The sequence below is a fragment of the Leucopleurus acutus genome, assembly GCF_964270905.1.
Source record: "Leucopleurus acutus genome assembly, chromosome: 13".
Lineage (NCBI taxonomy): Eukaryota > Metazoa > Chordata > Mammalia > Artiodactyla > Delphinidae > Leucopleurus > Leucopleurus acutus.
This window is the reverse complement of record NC_139155.1, coordinates 55,723,559-55,741,885: the sequence shown is the minus strand read 5'-3', so window position 1 is coordinate 55,741,885 and position 18,327 is coordinate 55,723,559. Positions and strand designations below refer to the sequence as shown.

Genomic DNA, 18,327 nt, shown 5'->3' with positions numbered 1-18,327 from the left:
TTTCTCAACACCCTCTCCAGCATTTATTGTTTCTAGATTTTTTTTTTTTTTTTTTTTGCCATGGCTCACAGGCCCAGCCGCTCCGCGGCATGTGGGATCTTCCAGGACCAGGGCACGAACCTGTGTCCCCTGCATCGGCAGGCGGACTCTCAACCACTGCGCCACCAGGGAAGGCCCGTGTTTCTAGATTTTTTGATGATGGCCATTCTGACTGGTGTGAGATGATATCTCATTGTAGTTTTGATTTGCATTTCTCTAATGATTAATGATGTTGAGCATTCTTTCATGTGTTTGTTGGCAGTCTGTATATCTTCTTTGGAGAAATGTCTATTTAAGTCTTCTGCCCATTTTTGGATTGGGTTGTTTGTTTTTTTGTTATTGAGCTGCATGAGCTGCTTGTAAATTTTGTAGAGTAATCCTTTGTCAGTTGCTTCATTTGCAAATATTTTATCCCATTCTGAGGGTTGTCTTTTGGTCTTGTTTATGGTTTCCTTTGCTGTTCAAAAGCTTTGAAGTTTCATTAGGTCCCACTTGTTTATTTTTGTTTTTATTTCCATTTCTCTAGGAGGTGGGTCAAAAAGGATCTTTTGTGGTTTATGTCATTGAGTGTTCTGCCTATGTTTTCCTCTAAGAGTTTGATAGTTTCTGGCCTTACATTTAGGTCTTTAATCCATTTTGAGCTTATTTTTGTGTATGGTGTTAGGGAGTGATCTAACTCATACTTTTACATGTACCTGTCCAGGTTTCCCAGCACCACTTATTGAAGCGGCTGTCCTTCCTCCATTGTACATTCCTGCCTCCTTTATCAAAGATAAGGTGACCATATGTGTGTGGGTTTATCTCTGGGGTTTCTATCCTGTTCCATTGATCTTTCTGTTTTTGTGCCACTACCATACCGTCTTGATTACTGTAGCTTTGTAGTATAGTCTGAAGTCAGGGAGCCTGATTCCTCCAGCTCCATTTTTCGTTCTCAAGATTGCTTTGGCTATCTGGGGTCTTTTGTGTTTCCATACAAATTGTGAAATTTTTTGTTCTAGTTCTGTGAAAAATGCCAGTGGTAGTTTGATAGGGATTGCATTGAATCTGTAGATTGCTTTGGGTAGTAGAGTCATTTTCACAATGTTGGTTCTTCCAATCCAAGAAAATGGTATATCTCTCCATCTATTTGTATCATCTTTAATTTCTTTCATCAGTGTCTTATAATTTTCTGCATACAGGTCTTTTGTCTCCTTAGGTAGGTTTATTCCTAGATATTTTATTCTTTTTGTTGCAACGGTAAATGGGAGTGTTTTCTTGATTTCACTTTCAGATTTTTCATCATTAGTGCATAGGAATGCCAGAGATTTCTCTGCATGAATTTTGTATCCTGCTACTTTACCAAATTGATTGATTAGCTCTAGTAGTTTTCTGGTGGCATCTTTAGGATTCTCTATGTATACTATCATGTCATCTGCAAACAGTGACAGCTTTACTTCTTTTCCGATTTGGATTCCTTTTATTTCCTTTTCTTCTCTGATTGCTATGGCTAAAACTTCCAAAACTATGTTGAATAAGAGTGGTGAGAGTGGGCAACCTTGTCTTGTTCCTGATCTTAGTGGAAATGCTTTCAGTTTTTCACCATTGAGGACGATGTTGGCTGTGGGTTTGTCATATGTGGCCTTTATTACGTTGAGGAAAGTTCCCTCTATATCTACTTTCTGGAGGGTTTTTATCATAAATGGGTGTTGAATTTTGTTGAAAGCTTTTTCTGCATCTATTGAGATGACCATATGGTTTTCTCCTTCAGTTTGTTAATATGGTGCATCACATTGATTGATTTGCATATACTGAAGAATCCTTGCATTCCTGGAATAAACCCCACTTGATCATGGTGTATGATCCTTTTAATGTGCTGTTGGATTCTGTTTGCTAGTATTTTGTTGAGGATTTTTGCATCTATGTTCATCAGTGATACTGGCCTGTAGTTTTCTTTCTTTGTGACATCCTTGTCTGGTTTTGGTATCAGGGTGATGGTGGCCTCGTAGAATGAGTTTGGGAGTGTTCCTCCCTCTGCTATATTTTGGAAGAGTTTGAGAAGGATAGGTGTTAGCTCTTCTCTAAATGTTGGATAGAATTCGCCTGTGAAGCCATCTGGTCCTGGGCTTTTGTTTGTTGGAAGATTTTTAATCACATTTTCAATTTCAGTGCTTGTGATTGGTCTGTTCATATTTTCTATTTCTTCCTGATTCAGTCTTGGCATGTTGTGCATTTCTAAGAATTTGTCCATTTCTTCCAGGTTGTCCATTTTATTGGCATAGAGTCGCTTGTAGTAATCTCTCATGATATTTTGTATTTCTGCAGTGTCAGTTGTTACTTCTCCTTTTTCATTTCTAATTCTATTGATTTGAGTCTTCTCCCTTTTTTTCTTGATGAGTCTAGCTAATGGTTTATAATTTTGTATATCTTCTCAAAGAAACAGCTTTTAGTTTTATTGATCTTTGCTATCGTTTCCTTCATTTCTTTTTCATTTATTTCTGATCTGATCTTGGTTTCTTTCCTTCTGCTAACTTTGGAGTTTTTTTGTTCTTCCTTCTCTAATTGCTTTAGCTGCAAGGTTAGGTTGTTTATTCAAGATGTTTCCTGTTTCTTAAGGTAGGATTGTATTGCTATAAACTTCCCTCTTAGAGCTGCTTTTGCTGCATCCCATAGGTTTTGGGTCGTTGTGTCTTCATTGTCATTTGTTTCTAGGTATTTTTTGATCTCCTCTTTGATTTCTTCAGTGATCACTTCGTTATTAAGTAGTGTATTGTTTAGCCTCCATGTGTTTGTATTTTTTACAGATCTGTAATTGATATCTAGTCTCATAGCGTTGTGGTCAGAAAAGATACTTGATACAATTTCAATTTTCTTAAATTCACCAAGGCTTGATTTGTGACCCAAGATATGATCTATCCTGGAGAATGTTCCATGAGCACTGGAAAAGAATGTGTATTCTGTTGTTTTTGGATGGAATGTCCTATAAATATCAATTAAATCCATCTTGTTTAATGTATCATTTAAAGCTTGTGTTTCCTTATTGATTTTCATTTTGGATGATCTGTCCATTGGTGAAAGTGGGGTGTTAAAGTCCCCTACTATGAATGTGTTACTGTCGATTTCCCCTTTTATGGCTGTTAGTATTTGCCTTATGTATTGAGGTGCTCCTATGTTGGGTGCATAAATATTTCCAATTGTTATATCTTCTTGGATCAATCCCTTGATCATTATGTAGTGTCCTTCTTTGTCTCTTCTAATAGTCTTTATTTGAAAGTCTATTTTGTCTGATATGAGAATTGCTACTCCAGCTTTCTTTTGGTTTCCATTTGCATGGAATATCTTTTTCCATCCCCTCACTTTCAGTCTGTATGTGTCTCTAGGTCTGAACTGGGTCTCTTGTAGACAGCATATATATGGGTCTTGTTTTTGTATCCATTCAGCCAGTCTGTGTCTTTTGGTGGGAGCATTTAATCCATTTACATTTAAGGTAATTATTGATATGTATGTTCCCATTACCATTTTCTTAATTGTTTCGGGTTTGTTATTGTAGGTCTTTTCCTTTTCTTGTGTTTCTTGCCTAGAGAAGATCCTTTAGCATTTGTTGTAAAGCTGGTTTGGTGGTGCTGAACTCTCTCAGCTTTTGCTTGTCTGTAAAGGTTTTTATTTCTCCATCAAATCTGAATGAGATCCTTGCTGGTAGAGTAATCTTGGTTGTAGGTTTTTCTCCTTCATCACTTTAAATATGTCCTGCCAGTCCCTTCTGGCTTGCAGAGTTTCTGCTGAAAGATCAGCTGTTAACCTTATGGGGATTCCCTTGTGTGTTATTTGTTGTTTTTCCCTTGCTGCTTTTAATATGTTTTCTTTGTATTTAATTTTTGACAATATGTGTCTTGGAGTGTTTCTCCTTGGAGATTAATATGTGTTTTGATTAATATGTGTGTTGGAGTGTTTCTCCTTGGATTTATCCTTTATGGGACTCTCTATGCTTCCTAGACTTGATTATTTTCTTTCCCATATTAGGGAAGTTTTCAACTATAATCTCTTCAAATATTTTCTCAGTCCCTTTCTTTTTCTCTTCTTCTTCTGGAACCGCTATAATTCGAATGTTCATGTGTTTAATGTTGTCCCAGAGGTCTCTGAGACTGTGTTCAGTTCTTTTCATTCTTTCTTCTTTATTCTGCTCTGCAGTAGTTATTTCCACTATTTTATCTTCCACGTCACTTATCCGTTCTTCTGCCTCAGTTATTCTGCTATTGATCCCTTCTAGAGTATTTTTAATTTCATTTATTGTGTTGTTCATCGTTGCTTGTTTCATCTTTAGTTCTTCTAGGTCCTTGTTAAATGTTTCTTGCATTTTCTCTATTCTATTTCCAAGTTTTTGGATCATCTTTACTATCATTATTCTGAATTCTTTTTCAGGTAGACTGCCTATTTCCTCTTCATTTGTTAGGTCTGGTGGGTTTTTATCTTGCTCCTTCATCTGCTGTGTGTTTTTCTGTCTTCTCATTTTGCTTATCTTACTGTGTTTGGGGTCTCCTTTTTGCAGGCTGCAGGTTCATAGTTCCCGTTGTTTTTGGTGTCTCTCCCCAGTGGCTAAAGTTGGTTCAGTGGGTTGTGTAGGCTTCCTGGTGGAGGGGACTAGTGCCTGTGTTCTGGTGGATGAGGCTGGATCTTGTCTTTCTGGTGGGCAGGTCCACGTCTGGTGGTGTGTTTTGGGATGTCTGTGGACTTATTACGATTTTAGGCAGCCTCTCTGCTAATGGGTGGGGTTGTGTTCCTGTCTTGCTAGTTGTTTGGCATAGGGTGTCCAGCACTGTAGCTTGCTGGTCGTTGAGTGAAGCTGGGTGCTGGTGTTGAGATGGAGATCTCTGGGAGATTTTCGCCATTTGATATTACGTGGAGCTGGGAGGTGTCTTGTGGACCAGTGTCCTGAAGTTGGCTCTCTCACCTCAGAGGCACAGCACTGACTCCTGTCTGCAGCACCAAGAGCCTTACATCCACACGGCTCAGAATAAAAGGGAGAAAAAGTAGAAAGAAAGAAAGAAAGAAAAAAAGAAAGAAGATAAAATAAAGTAAAATAAAGTTATTAAAATAAAAAAATAATTATTAAGAAAAAAAAATTTTTTTAAGTAAAAAAACCCCCCAAAAAAACAAACAAAAAAAGGACGGATAAAACCCTAGGACAAATGGTGAAAGCAAAGCTATACAGACAAAATCTCACACAGAATCATACACATACACACTCACAAAAAGAGGAAAAGGGGAAAAAATCCTAAATCTTGCTCTCAAAGTCCACCTCCTCAATTTGGGATGATTCCTTGTCTATTCAGGTATTCCACAGATGCAGGGTACATCAAGTTGATTGTGGAGATTTAATCCGCTGCTCCTGAGGCTGCTGGGAGAGATTTCCCTTTCTCTTCTTTGTTCTCACAGCTCCCGGGGTTCCAACTTTGGATTTGACCCCACCTCTGCTTGTAGGTCGGCGGAGGGCATCTGTTCTTCGCTCAGACAGGACGGGGTTAAAGGAGCCTCTGATTCTGGGGCTCTAGCTCACTCAGGCCAGGGGGAGGGAGGGGCACGGAGTGCGCGGCGAGCCTGCAGTGGCAGAGGCTGGCATGATGTTGCACCAGCCTGAGGCGCCGTGCGTTCTCCTGGGGAAGTTGTCCCTGGATCCCAGGACCCTGGCAGTGGTGGGCTGCACAGGCTCCCCGGAAGGGGGGTGTGGATAGTGACCTGTGCTCGCACACAGGCTTCTTGGTGACGGCAACAGCAGCCTTAGCGTCTCATGCCCGTCTCTGGGGTCCGCGCTTTTAGCCGCGGCTCGTGCCCATCTCTGGAGCTCCTTTAAGCAGCGCTCTTAATTCCCTCTCCTCGCACACCAGGAAACAAAGAGGGAAGAAAAAGTCCCTTGCCTCTTCGGCAGGTCCAGACTTTTTCCCTGACTCCCTCCCGGCTAGCCGTGGTGCACTAACCCCTTCAGGCTGTGTTCACTCCGCCAGTCCTCTCCCTGCGCTCCGACCGAAGCCCGAGTTTCTGCTCCCAGTCCCGCCCACCCGGGTGCGTGAGCAGACAAGCCTCTCGGGCTGGTGAGTGCCGGTCGGCCCCGATCCTCTGTGCGAGAATCTCACCGCTTTGCCCTCCGCATCCCTGTTGCTGCGTTCTCCTCCACGGCTCCGAAGCTTCCCTCCTCCACCACCCGCAGTCTCCACCCGCAAAGGGGCTTCTAGTGTGTGGAAACCTTTCCTCCTTCACGGCTCCCTCCCACTGGTGCAGGTCCCGTCCCTATCTTTTTGTCTCTGTTTATTCTTTTTTCTTTTGCCCTACCCAGGTACGTGGGGAGTTTCTTGCCTTTTGGGAGGTCTGAGGTCTTCTGCCAGCATTCAGTAGGTGTTCTGTAGGAGTTGTTCCACGTGTAGATGTACTTCTGGTGTATCTGTGGGGAGGAAGGTGATCTCCGCATCTTACTCTTCCGCCATCTTCCCCTAGATCCTCCTTTTTTTTTTTTTAATGACATGTCAGACATTTTGAATTTATGTTGTGTGGTGCTGGATATTTTTTTATGTCTATAAATATTCTTGAGCTTTGCTCTGGGGAAACAATTTGATTCTTTCAAGGTTTGCTTTTGTTTGGTGGAATCAGAGCAGCCTTTAGTGTAGCCGTAATTTGGCTGAATTACAGAGGTAGTACTTTTCTGAGTACTCTACCGGATGCCCCATGAGTTAGGAGATTTCCAGTCTGGCTGGTGGGAGGGTGAACTCTCCCAGGTCCTTTGAGAGCTTTGAGAATTTTTCTCTCCAGTTCTTTTGTGTGGGTGTTCCCGGCCTCAGGTGCTTTCCTTGTATGCATGTGCTGATCAATACTAAGGTGAATATTCCAAAGGGACCCTCTCAAGTCTCTGAAGCCTTTCTCTCTGTGCAGCCTTTTCCTCCCCATGACTCTCTCTGTGCACACTTTGCCCTCCCTGGAATTACAGCTTCTTCTCCACTCAGGGAGACTTCCAGGCTCCACCTGGGTTTCTCTTCCTGAGCTGCTGCCTTGAAACTCCCTCCAGACAGTAAGCTGGGACAGTGGTAGGGCTCATCTAATTTTCCAGCTATGGGGTATCATTGTCCTATGATGACTGATGTCCAATGTCTATAAATGGTCATTTCATATATTTTCCTCATTATTTTACTTGTTTCACATGGAAGGGCCACTCCAATGTCAAGAACTGTGGAGGGTCTAAAACTTCACCCTACTTACGAGCCATCAAGTTTCATAGCAGTTTCATAGATGCTGACAAAAGGCATGAGACTCCCGGGTCAGAGAGAAAGGGCTCTGTTACCCACAGCACAGCAGACAGCATGAGCTTCATGTTTTCACTGGTCCCCCTGCTTCCCTGAGCCCCACAGGGCGATGTGGAGCCACACATGTGGACGCTGCCCATGCAGAGATCTGCGTCACAGCTGAGAAAGCTTGCCCTTAGGAAACCCCAGTCTTACAAGGGAGCTGCTCACCAACCTACTCAAAGTTTCTTGGAGAAAGACATTATCTTTACTATTCTGGTCAGAAACAACTCTCTGACCTAGAGGATATACTGTTTCTATATTCCAAGGTTGTTTGCCACCCAAGCATACTTGAAAAGATATTCTGTCAAAAAGCTGATTTAAGATATGCAGAAGGGCTTCCCTGGTGGCGCAGTGGATAAGAATCCACCTGCCAGTGCAGGGGACACAGGTTTGAGCCGTGGTCTGGGAAGATCCCACATGCCACAGAGCAACTAAGCCCGTGTGCCACAACTACTGAGCCTGTGCTCTAGAGCCTGCCAGCCACAACAAGAGAAGCCACCGCTATGAGAAGCCCACGCCCCACAATGAAGAGTAGCCCCCACTCACCACAACTAGAGAAAGCCTGCATGCAGCAACAAAGACCCAACGCAGCCAAAAATAAAATAAATTTATTTTAAAAAAGTAAGATGTGCAGAAAACATAACTTGTGTCATTGCTACTGTTTTTCAGGACTGTAAGGAAATTAAAATTGTCAAGCAAAGAAAGTAAAATTGTGGCTTTGAATGAATGAATGAATGAATGAAAGTTTTAGGAAGAATTTTAGAGACAAGGTACTTCTTTTTACTGTGGAGCAGTAATTAGCTCTTCCTCCCTCTGTGACTCTTGAGTCCCCTGGGCTTCCCAAGTGTGTGCCCCTCACTATTCCCTGTTGTTTTTCAGAGGGTATTGTTCCCGGGCCCCCCACAGACCTCTCTGTCATCGAGGCCACACAGAGCTACGTGGTGCTGAGCTGGAAGCCCCCCCGTCAGCGTGGCCATGAGGGCATCCTCTACTTTGTAGAAAAGGTAAGACTCTGGGATCGACATTATACCTCTTAACACTTCTTCAAGATTTCTTTAAGGAAGTAGAGATTAAATTTCTATTGTGTCCTGAACTTTTTAAACTCTTATAAACTGTAAACAATTTCTATAGAAAAATGTGTATCACACAGAACTTTGCCTTAAAGTTCAGGGGGTTTATGGATCCCTGAGGGTTACCCATAGACTCCTACAAGGTCCACAGACCCCAACTCATAAGCCTTCTAAGAAGAGAAATGTTCCTGAAACTGTAGATTGCCTCTGTGACACTGTTTTCTCGACACTTTTTCTGTCTCCCTTGCCCTAGAAATGCCTTTTCATCTCTCTGCACTTGTCCTTCTGCAGGAAGGGTAGATGGGCGAGAGGAATAGAAGTTACAATACTTTCAAATGGCTGCGAGAGTGAAGACAGAAAGTCCTTACATGCTCCCTCAAGCTTGGCTGGCACTACTCTAAGTGCCGGTGGGAGGGTGGGGTCAGGGGTTACAATCAAGAAAGATATGGGCTAGTTCTTTCCCTCAAATATCTTACAATTATATTGTAGTTATCTTGGAGAGGGCAGCATACAATGAAGGCCTAAAATGGGTGGAATGATGAGAATTACATGTGAATCTATCCTATACCCATATTGGAGAGGAGTTCTAATAAGTATTTATGCTGAGAAAATGGAGAAAAGCAAGACCTGGACAAGACATTATCTGGGGGAGCTACCCCAGCTGCAAGTGCACAGGGGAGCACCTGCCAGGCAAGGCACAGGGCCCGGGGTGGGCGGAGGAAGTCCGCGCCTAAAGGGGTCATTGGTACTGGAAAAGGGCATTTAAAGAGAATGTGCTGAAACTGAGGTTCCAAATCCATTGTTAAGAAGGTTTTGATTAGGATATAATTGAAAAAAATTAAAATAAGTTTATCTTATCTTGTCTGTAAGAACATTTTTATTGGCAGTTATGCACCACTTCTTAGAATAACAATGAATGAAACAACTGTTTGTACTTTTTTGTTATATTTTATTTTTATAAAATTCTGTGATAGCATGTTAAGGTATCATTTACATTTTGCTTTCATAGAAAAATCATAGAAAAGGTCATTTTTTTTTGCAAAAATGTTATGGAGCTCAATTAATTTTCCTAAAGTCCTCTCTTTTACCTTTAATGCTACTCTGATCATTCAGTTTCAGAACACCTATTAGATCACCTTCCCTGACAATTATTACAAGAGAATAGATATCATAGGAATATAGGCGTAGGCAAACATCTGCAAATTAGGTAACAACGTAAAAGCAATATTCGACTATCTTTATGGCCTTTTAATTATTTCTAATTAGCAGCTCTTGAGAAAATTATACTGGAGCTAAAAACACTAGGGTCTGTGGTTTCCCTTTATTAATTATTATACTTTTCTTTGATGAGGACATTTAACTCACATCTTTAGGAGCTTTCCTCACTTGCTTCTTATCCCTAACAAATTGGTAACAATAAGCGTATCATCTCTTCAACGTGTAATATGGACGTCTTCAAAGAAATTCTGATTTTACCAAAATAATACTAAAAATTTATATTTTTATTAATTTTTATATTTTCTAGATATTAGCTTCAAATAAAACATAACTTGAGTAGCATTCTTGATTTAAAATTTTTTCCCTTATTTTTTTTTAATAGAGGACAAGACTAAGAGTGATAAATATTCACTTCCTGTGGTGTTTAATACACCCTCCCCAGTGAATCCTTTTGAAATGCTCCACATGAAGACGGTTCTGAATAAGCTCTGTGACAGCAATTACCATCTTTCTTAGAATAATGGGACAGTAAGAACCTACTACCGAGGCCTTTTCTTGAGATGAGTCAGCTTTTAGCTTCTGTTGAGCATCTCCTCTGGTCACATAAACATGAATTTCTCCACGAAAGTCTGTCACTTTTCCAGGCCTAAATACGTGAGCCAGGTTAAAATTTAAATGTTCTTCCAGCACTGCACCTGTTCGTATGGAACAGAAGGGACATTTATGAGTGCGGCATGGGTAAAGAGGCCTGTACAGGCACCACAGACAGACAAAAGGGACAGGACATTGAGGTAGTAAGGGAGCAGCACACATCCAGAGACCTGGGGCACATTTACAGAGGAACTGTCCAAATGCTAGACCATTCTCCTGAGCCAAGTCTCAGATTATCTCTGATGAACCACTTCTATCTAATACGTTGACCTTTCTTAAGGGAGATGTTCCCATGCTCTCGTTCTGTGGCGAGTTTCCATCCCCAGGATGTTCACGCCTACAGCAGTGCTGCCTCTTTGGTTACCCCTGGGCTTGCATTTCTTCATGGAACTCTTTACCTGGGATTTGCACATAAAGGACGAACTTGCCTGTCATGGTGACAGGCTTGCAACCAGTTATGCCATGTCTGTGAGCTCTGAAATGGTTGATATTGAGAGGAATTAGATAAATCGGGTCTCAGCACTCCCAACCTTTCCATCCTACTATGTTCTTTTCAGCCCCCCAATTTTTCTCCAGAAAAATTGTTTTCAGCTCTTTCTCTCATTCCCCTATCAGAAGTCTGGTCATGTCAGAGGCAAGGATTGTATTACTTGGTAGCTCTGTTTCTATCAAAGGAATAAAAATAGCTAATGTTTACAAGGACCAGATACTGTTCTAAGCTCTGCATGTGTTAACTCACTTAATTCTTACTGTAATTCTATGAGGGAAATACTTTCATTTACATTATGTCTATTTTGTAGATGAGGAAACTGAAGCATAGATGGGGTATATAATTTGCCCAAGATCACACAACTAGGAAGAGACAGAGCTAGGATTTGAACCCTAGCAGTCTGGCTCAGGTCCATATATCCAGCTCTTATACATTGCTGCCTTTCAACCTTCCCAAGCCTAAGTCTCCTCTGGAAAACCTCAGTAATCACACAGTATTACCTCCACAGTACCTACTTCAGAGCACAGTTGAGGGGATTAAAGAGTTACAATGGGGTAAAGTTCTTAGGACACTGAAATGCGGCTACTATTTTTATTATGAAAGTGTAAATGACTGATAAATGTTTATGTGTTCCCTAAGGGAGAAAATGTCAAAATGAGTCAAAGCCATAAACTAAAGGATAAAAAGTCTGGGAGAATTCTGTCCATCAGTGGGGAGCAGATTGACTGTTCGGGGGAATTTATCCTCTCTACCCTCCCACACACAACTGACACATTATCATAAAAGGCACTGCAAGGGACTTCAGAGGTTAGCTTGTCAAATTTGCTTATTTTACAGATGATGACACTAATGTGACTTTCCCAGGATCACATATCTCATTGTTACCAAAGCTAGGACCAGAATCGGTGCCTCTGAGTTCTTTTCACCATACCGTATTGCCTCTCATTTCAAGTCAATGAAGATTATGCTGAGTGATGTACCAATAAACTTATTGTCCCCCAGATTTATCATTCTTGACAACTGGTCAGTCTATCACAAGGTTTGGATTTCCAGAAAAGTCTCTTAAAACTGTTCAGAAGTTCTGGAGCAAAGTCACTTCTGCTACCTTGGGCAGAGCTGAAAGTTATAATAGTAGGGAAAAAGGATTACTGAAGACTGCTGATAGTTTTCTTACTGTATTCTGTACCTAAGCTCAAATACACACCACATCCTTCTTTCAGGGATTTCAAAGTCACTGTAGATCAATTTAATTTCAAGGATAAAATATCTTTAAATTGGTTTTCCCCATTATTTATTCTAAAATATGGGCAAAAAAATAACATTTTCTTTATCTTACACTAACTTTATGCATTCAGAATTCAGAAAAATTTATTAATTCAGAAACAAAAATGGTTGATTATCTACTATGTGCTAGATAACAATTCCAGGGTATAGCAGTGAACAAGACAGCTCCCTGAACTTGTTTCACTGGAATTTACTTTCCAATGAAGGAGACGACAAATAAATAATTTAATTTCAAGTGTTGCTAAGTGTCTTGGTGAAAAATAAAGCAGAGTAAGTAAGGGATACAGAGAGATAGGAAAGGAGCAAATAAAGCTTTCAGATTGGTAATGGAAGGAGGGTGATCAAGTGGGCCTTTCTGAGGAGATGGTATATGAGCACAGACCTGCATGATGTTATAAGACATTAAATAAAACACAATTAAAATAACACAGTTCATAACAACATAATGGAAATTTAAGTATAAGTATCTAACATAGCATATTAAATTTAATTACCTACCCTAAGAATTAGAAAAGTATCTGACCCCAAACTATCATCTAAATAAATTAAGGACTTTTGTAAGTAGACCAATGATCTTATTTAGTTAAAAAGGAAGTGAAGTATTAAAGCAGCATATTTGTTCAACAATACAGCCATATTTGATTTAGATAATCCTGTGTACTTCAGATGTTTCATACCCCATTTCCCCCAAATCTCTTTTGCAGTCCAGCTTGCATAACAGGTAGTAGTTTGTTGGCAGATAAACGAACTTCAAGATGCCTGGCTTAGAGTTCCAGTTTATTCTTTCTGTGCTTTCAATGGATTCCACTGTTCTGGCTACAGTGTGATGCAGGAACAGAAAACTGGCAGCAGGTGAACATGGAGCTCCCTGTGAAGTCTCCCCGCTTTGCTCTGTTTGACTTGACTGAGGGGAAATCCTACCGGTTCCGAGTCCGCTGCTCCAATTCAGCAGGAATTGGTGAGCCCTCCGAGGCAACGGAAGTGACCATGGTCGAGGACAAACTTGGTAAGTATAGAGTTTGCTTGAGCCACTGTAAACTTATTTAACTTCAATTCAAGAGAGGATTCCAAAGCAAGAATCTTATTGGAATATGTATATATTCAAAAGTAAAAATCATGACATCCTTTTTTCATATTATTAATGTAATTGATGACTGTACTTGACTGATACATTAAAATTTTTCATTATTATGAATTATTATGAAAAGTACACTTCTCCAGGAGTTTCAACAGTATTGCTAATGTATTTTTTTCTGGAAGGGGTTGGTATGTTCCTGGGTGTTTAGTTTCTCATTGTACTCCCAAACTAGCATATTTTTAAAAACTTTCTGCTTTAACAAATATATTATAAAAGAACTGTGTGTTTGACGTGACTACTAGTGTAAAATTTATATATGTGTGTGCATGTCTGTGCACATGTGATAAGAATGAATTTCTAAACCACATTGGGCTGGACCATCATTTCCCTCTTTTCTCAGACATCCCCAAGCCCCCGAGCAATATCATCCCAAGCAGAAATACAGACACATCAGTTGTTGTTACGTGGGAGGAATCCAAAGATGCTAAGGAGCTGGTCGGATACTACATAGAGTCAAGTATTGTTGGCTCTGGCAAGTGGGAGCCCTGCAACAACAACCCCGTGAAGGGCACAAGGTAACCGCAATATGCAGGATGGGTGGGGGGGGGGGAGTGGGGGTATGACACTGGAGCCACAGGGGCTGAGGAAAGGACCACAGACATGGACCCAAACAGCAGCACAAGCACCAAACACAGGGAGATTATTAAAAACATTATGCTCTGAATATCCAGATGAACTTAAAATTGAACATGTCTACAGCCATACATTTGAAAAAAGGATTACTAGTGATATTAAACACTTAGAAACACACAATGCCAGCTATGGTAAGAGATCATTTCATAGCTCTTTTCTGATTCTTTCCCTGTATGCTGTTTGTCCTTTTTAACCCTCTGTTCGTGTTTTAATACCTAGTGTGATACTAGATTTCAAGGATCTAATAGGCTCTAGCGAACGTAAATTAACCAGACATTTTATTTTATTTTTATTTATTACTTTTTTTTGGCCATGCTGCGTGGCATGTGGGATCTTAGTTCCCTGACCAGGGATCAAACCTGTGCCCCCTGCATTGGAAGCACAGAGTCTTAACCACTGGACCACCAGGCAAGTCCCTTATTATTATTTTTTAAATTCAAGTATAATTGATCTACAACACTATGTTAGTTACAGGTGCACATCATAGTGATTCAATATTTCTATACATTACAAAATTATCTCCACGATAAGTCTAATTACCATCTGCCAGCATTGCAAAGCTATTACAATATTATTGGCTATATTCCCTGTGCTATAATTTCATCCCCATGACTCATTTATTTTGTAGCTGGAAGTTTGTAACCCTTAATCCCCTTCACCTATTTCACTCACCCCTGACCCTGCTCCCCTCTGTCAAACAACTGTTTGTTCTCTACATCAATGAGTCTGTTTCTGTTTTGTTAACGTTTGTTCATTTGTTTTGTTTTTTAGATTCCACATAGAAGTGAAATGAAATCATATGGTATTTGTCTTTCTCTTTTTGACTTATTTCACTTAGCATAATACCCTCTAGGTTCATCCATGTTGCAAATGACAAGCCTTCGTTCTTTTTATGGCTGAGTAATGGTCCATTGTATATATATGCCACATCTTCTTTATCCATTCATCTATCAGTGGAAACTTAGGTTGCTTCCATATCTTGGCTATTGTAAATAATGCTGCAGTGAATATAGGGACACATGTATCTTTTTGAATTAGTGTTTCTGTTTTCTTCAGAAAAATACCCAGAAGTGGAATTGCTGGATGGTATGGTAGTTCTATTTTTAATTTTTTGAGGAACCACCATTCTCTTTTCCATAGTGTTTGTACCAATTTACATCCCACCAGCAGTGCGTGAGCGTTCCCTTTCCTCCACATCCTTGCCACCGCTTGTTGTTTCTTGTCTTTTTGAGAATATGCATTCTGACAGGTGTGAGGTGATAGCTCATTGTGGTTTTGATTTGCATTTCCCTGATGGCTACTGATGTTGAGCATATTTTCATGTGCTTTTTGGCCATCTGTATGTCTTCTTTGGGAAAATATCTATTCAGATCCTCTGCCCATCTTTTAATTGGGTTGTTTGGGGGATTTTTGATGTTAAGTTTTATGAGGTTTTTTTTTTATATTTGGGATATTCACCCCTTATCAGATATATCATTTGCTTACGTCTTCCATTCAGTAAGTGGCTTTTTCATTTTGTTGATAGTTTCCTTTACTGTACAAACGCTTTTTCATTTGCTGTAGTCCCATTTGTTTATTTTTGCTTTTGTTTCCCTTGCCTGAGGAGACAGAGCCAAAAAAATATTATAAGACCAATGTCAGAGAGCATATTGCCTATGCTATCTTCTAGGACTTTCATGGTCTCAGATCTTGCATTTAAGTCTAATCCATTTTGAGTTTGTATTTGTATATGGTGTGAGAAAGTAGTCCAGTTTGATTCTTGTTCATGTAGCTGTCCAGTGTCATAAATTATGCAGACATTTTAAATGAGCAGAAAAAAGTATCAACATTTTACAAATTTTGAACATCAATATGGTTAAATCCAGTGCTGAGGAGATATAAACACCAAAATAAAGACATTCAGAATACTTTACTGTCTCCTTGTGTCTGTTTCTAATGTGAGGAGGGTTATTTTTTCTTGCTTTTGAATATTTTATCAACCAGCTTTGCAAGTTGATGATGGATTCTGGCCTGCATCCAAATTCTGAGTCTCTTTTGATTTAGGACCAATCTCAGAGGAGACTCACCCCATCCCAATTGTCAAGCAGGCTTGTTAGGCAGCTTCTGACTTGGCCACTTCTATGTCCAAGGACCCCCAGAGGATGAGTCGTTCCTTTTGTAGAACAGGAGAGAATGAAGACAAACCAGTTAACAGGAGAAGGCAATATGTTTTGCAAGAGATTCATTTAGCCTGTTTGTGTACTTCACGTTTACTCTGAGTTCCCCACATTTTCTGGGGACTATTTAGAAATTTTCATGGAGGGTAAGGCAGAGTCTGCCTTTCCATAAATAGAACGGAGCTGCTCAAGGGCCGGCACCATTTTTTATTCATCTTTGTATCCTCAGTACCTAGCTCAGTGTCTGGAACACTGAAGTGCTTAATAAATGTTTACTGAACTGAGCTGGCCTACATTATGACTGCCCTTATTAAGTATTTCAACATGCTAATAGTGATAGAGTCATTAGCAGACCAGTTATTTCCTCTGCTTACAGTCCTCAGGATGCATTAGAATGTTACAGTGATTCATGAGACAGTTTTTCTTTATAGCCATAATAGCTATTAAAGAGTGGGGTTGTTTTATGTGTCAAACTGCCCATGGATTCGCACCTCATTATTGGACCCTTAAATGCAAATGACAATTCTGGAGTCAATTTCTCAAGTAACTGTACCTTCCATGGCATGCAGGGAGGCAGTGAGTAGGCCTCTATGACTAAGGCAGCCAGTGCCTTACAGCTATAAGTATATCCCTGAAATAGTCATTAATCGTGTTATTAATACCACCTATTATTTATTAAATGCCTCCTATAGCCAGGCCCCGTAATAGGTACTATATATACTTTTTTGCTAAAGTTTTTAAATTTATTTTTAACTAAAGTATAGTTGATTTACAATGTTTCAGGTATACAGCAAAGTGATTCTGTTTAATATATATTCTTTTCTGAATTCTTTTCTGTCATAGGTTATTACAAGATATTGAATATAGTTCCCTGTGCTATACAGTACAAATAGATAAACAAGCGTTGTTTATCTGTTTTATATATAGTAGTGTGTATCTGTTAATCCCAAATTCCTAATTTATCCCTCCCCGCCCCCCGGTGCTATATATACTTTATGGTCAATCTTCACACAAAAATTAACGTGTAGGCGTTATTACCTCCATTTTACTGATAAGCACACGTAGGCTCAAAAGGGTAGGTGTTTGTGCAGGGGATAACCAAGACTCCTCATCGTCTGACAGAGTGAGTTTAGAAAATTGCCTGAGGTGCCTTCTTGTTTAATGTACATATGTTACCTGCATCTCTCTACGTCTTCTTCTTCCTTTTAAAAAATGAATCATTCTCATAAAGCCAGATGATTCCATTAAGCTAACAATCAACTTCCCTAACCTTCCTCCTGGGAAAGTTTTTTTAAAACTTTCTTTCCTTTCAGGTTTACTTGTCATGGATTGACTACCGGTCAGAGTTATATTTTCCGGGTCAGAGCAGTTAACGCAGCTGGACTTAGTGAATATTCACAAGATTCAGAAGCAATCAAAGTAAAAGCTGCTATTGGTAAGTCCTTAGAAAAATGAATTTTTCTAAGTTACAGCGAAAGGTACCATCCTCTTCAGAAATTGTGTAAAACTTCTAGTATTGCTCGATGATTCCATCCTCAGATGATCATTGTCTCTGACTCCAGGTGACCTCTAACCTTCCATAGCTGTCATTTTACAGATCTTCATCACTTATCCAGATTCTGTGCATCTGTAGCCTTTCATCTTCACCAGTCCAAGTTTCCTCAGATATTTCCCATTGTGTGAATCTCCATTCTAACTTCGTGCTCATCCGGGAGTATGAAGTGCCACCCGATTCCATGAGGCGGTGCATCACCCGTAACACAGGGCATCTCACACCTAAAAGCCGTTTCATCTGTGGCACAGCCTGGCTTGTTCTCAGTAACAGCACATTAACCTGCTTTTTATAAACTGCTAAAATTTGTGCGAGACGTGTGTGGTTGCTTGATATGTTTCATCTCTGCTGGCAAAGTAACCAACAGAATAAAACCAGTAATAAAGTAATTATATGTATGTACAGTGATGTACCTTCCAATCTCAAGGTGGGAAAGGGACCCAGGTATTTCAGGGCAATTAAATTGAAATCTGTGCTGTAGTAGCATGTATTTAAAGAGAAAGATTATTTAATATCAGTTATCTTCAGTTAGCACCCCATATTACTTCTTAACATTCCTTAGAATATGTTTGTATTATAAGGACATAGTGAACATGCATCTTTGAAGTTGGGAGGTACAGACCATTACTATATCAGTAAGGTACATAACTCTAATTGTTATATAATCAAGATCTTCAATGTTTGTCTCCTGTGCACTTTATGGTCCTTTTTTCCCCCATTCTGTTGAATAATGGAGCTCTCTCAAGAAATGTCTGAGAAGTGCTTGTTCTTATATTTACTTGGGTCCTGCAA

At 40.0% G+C, this 18,327-nt stretch overlaps 1 protein-coding gene across 1 annotated transcript in view; it reads left to right on the top strand.

Annotated features, from left to right (window-relative positions):
- Nucleotides 1-18,327, top strand: part of MYOM1 (myomesin 1) — a 161,178-nt gene that overhangs the window by 85,203 nt on the left and 57,648 nt on the right. Inside the window, exons 17-20 of the mRNA XM_082852834.1 lie at nucleotides 8,223-8,347; nucleotides 12,879-13,062; nucleotides 13,535-13,709; nucleotides 17,297-17,418. Coding sequence (XP_082708960.1) covers nucleotides 8,223-8,347; nucleotides 12,879-13,062; nucleotides 13,535-13,709; nucleotides 17,297-17,418 — 606 coding nt within the window. The remainder of the gene's footprint in view (nucleotides 1-8,222; nucleotides 8,348-12,878; nucleotides 13,063-13,534; nucleotides 13,710-17,296; nucleotides 17,419-18,327) is intronic.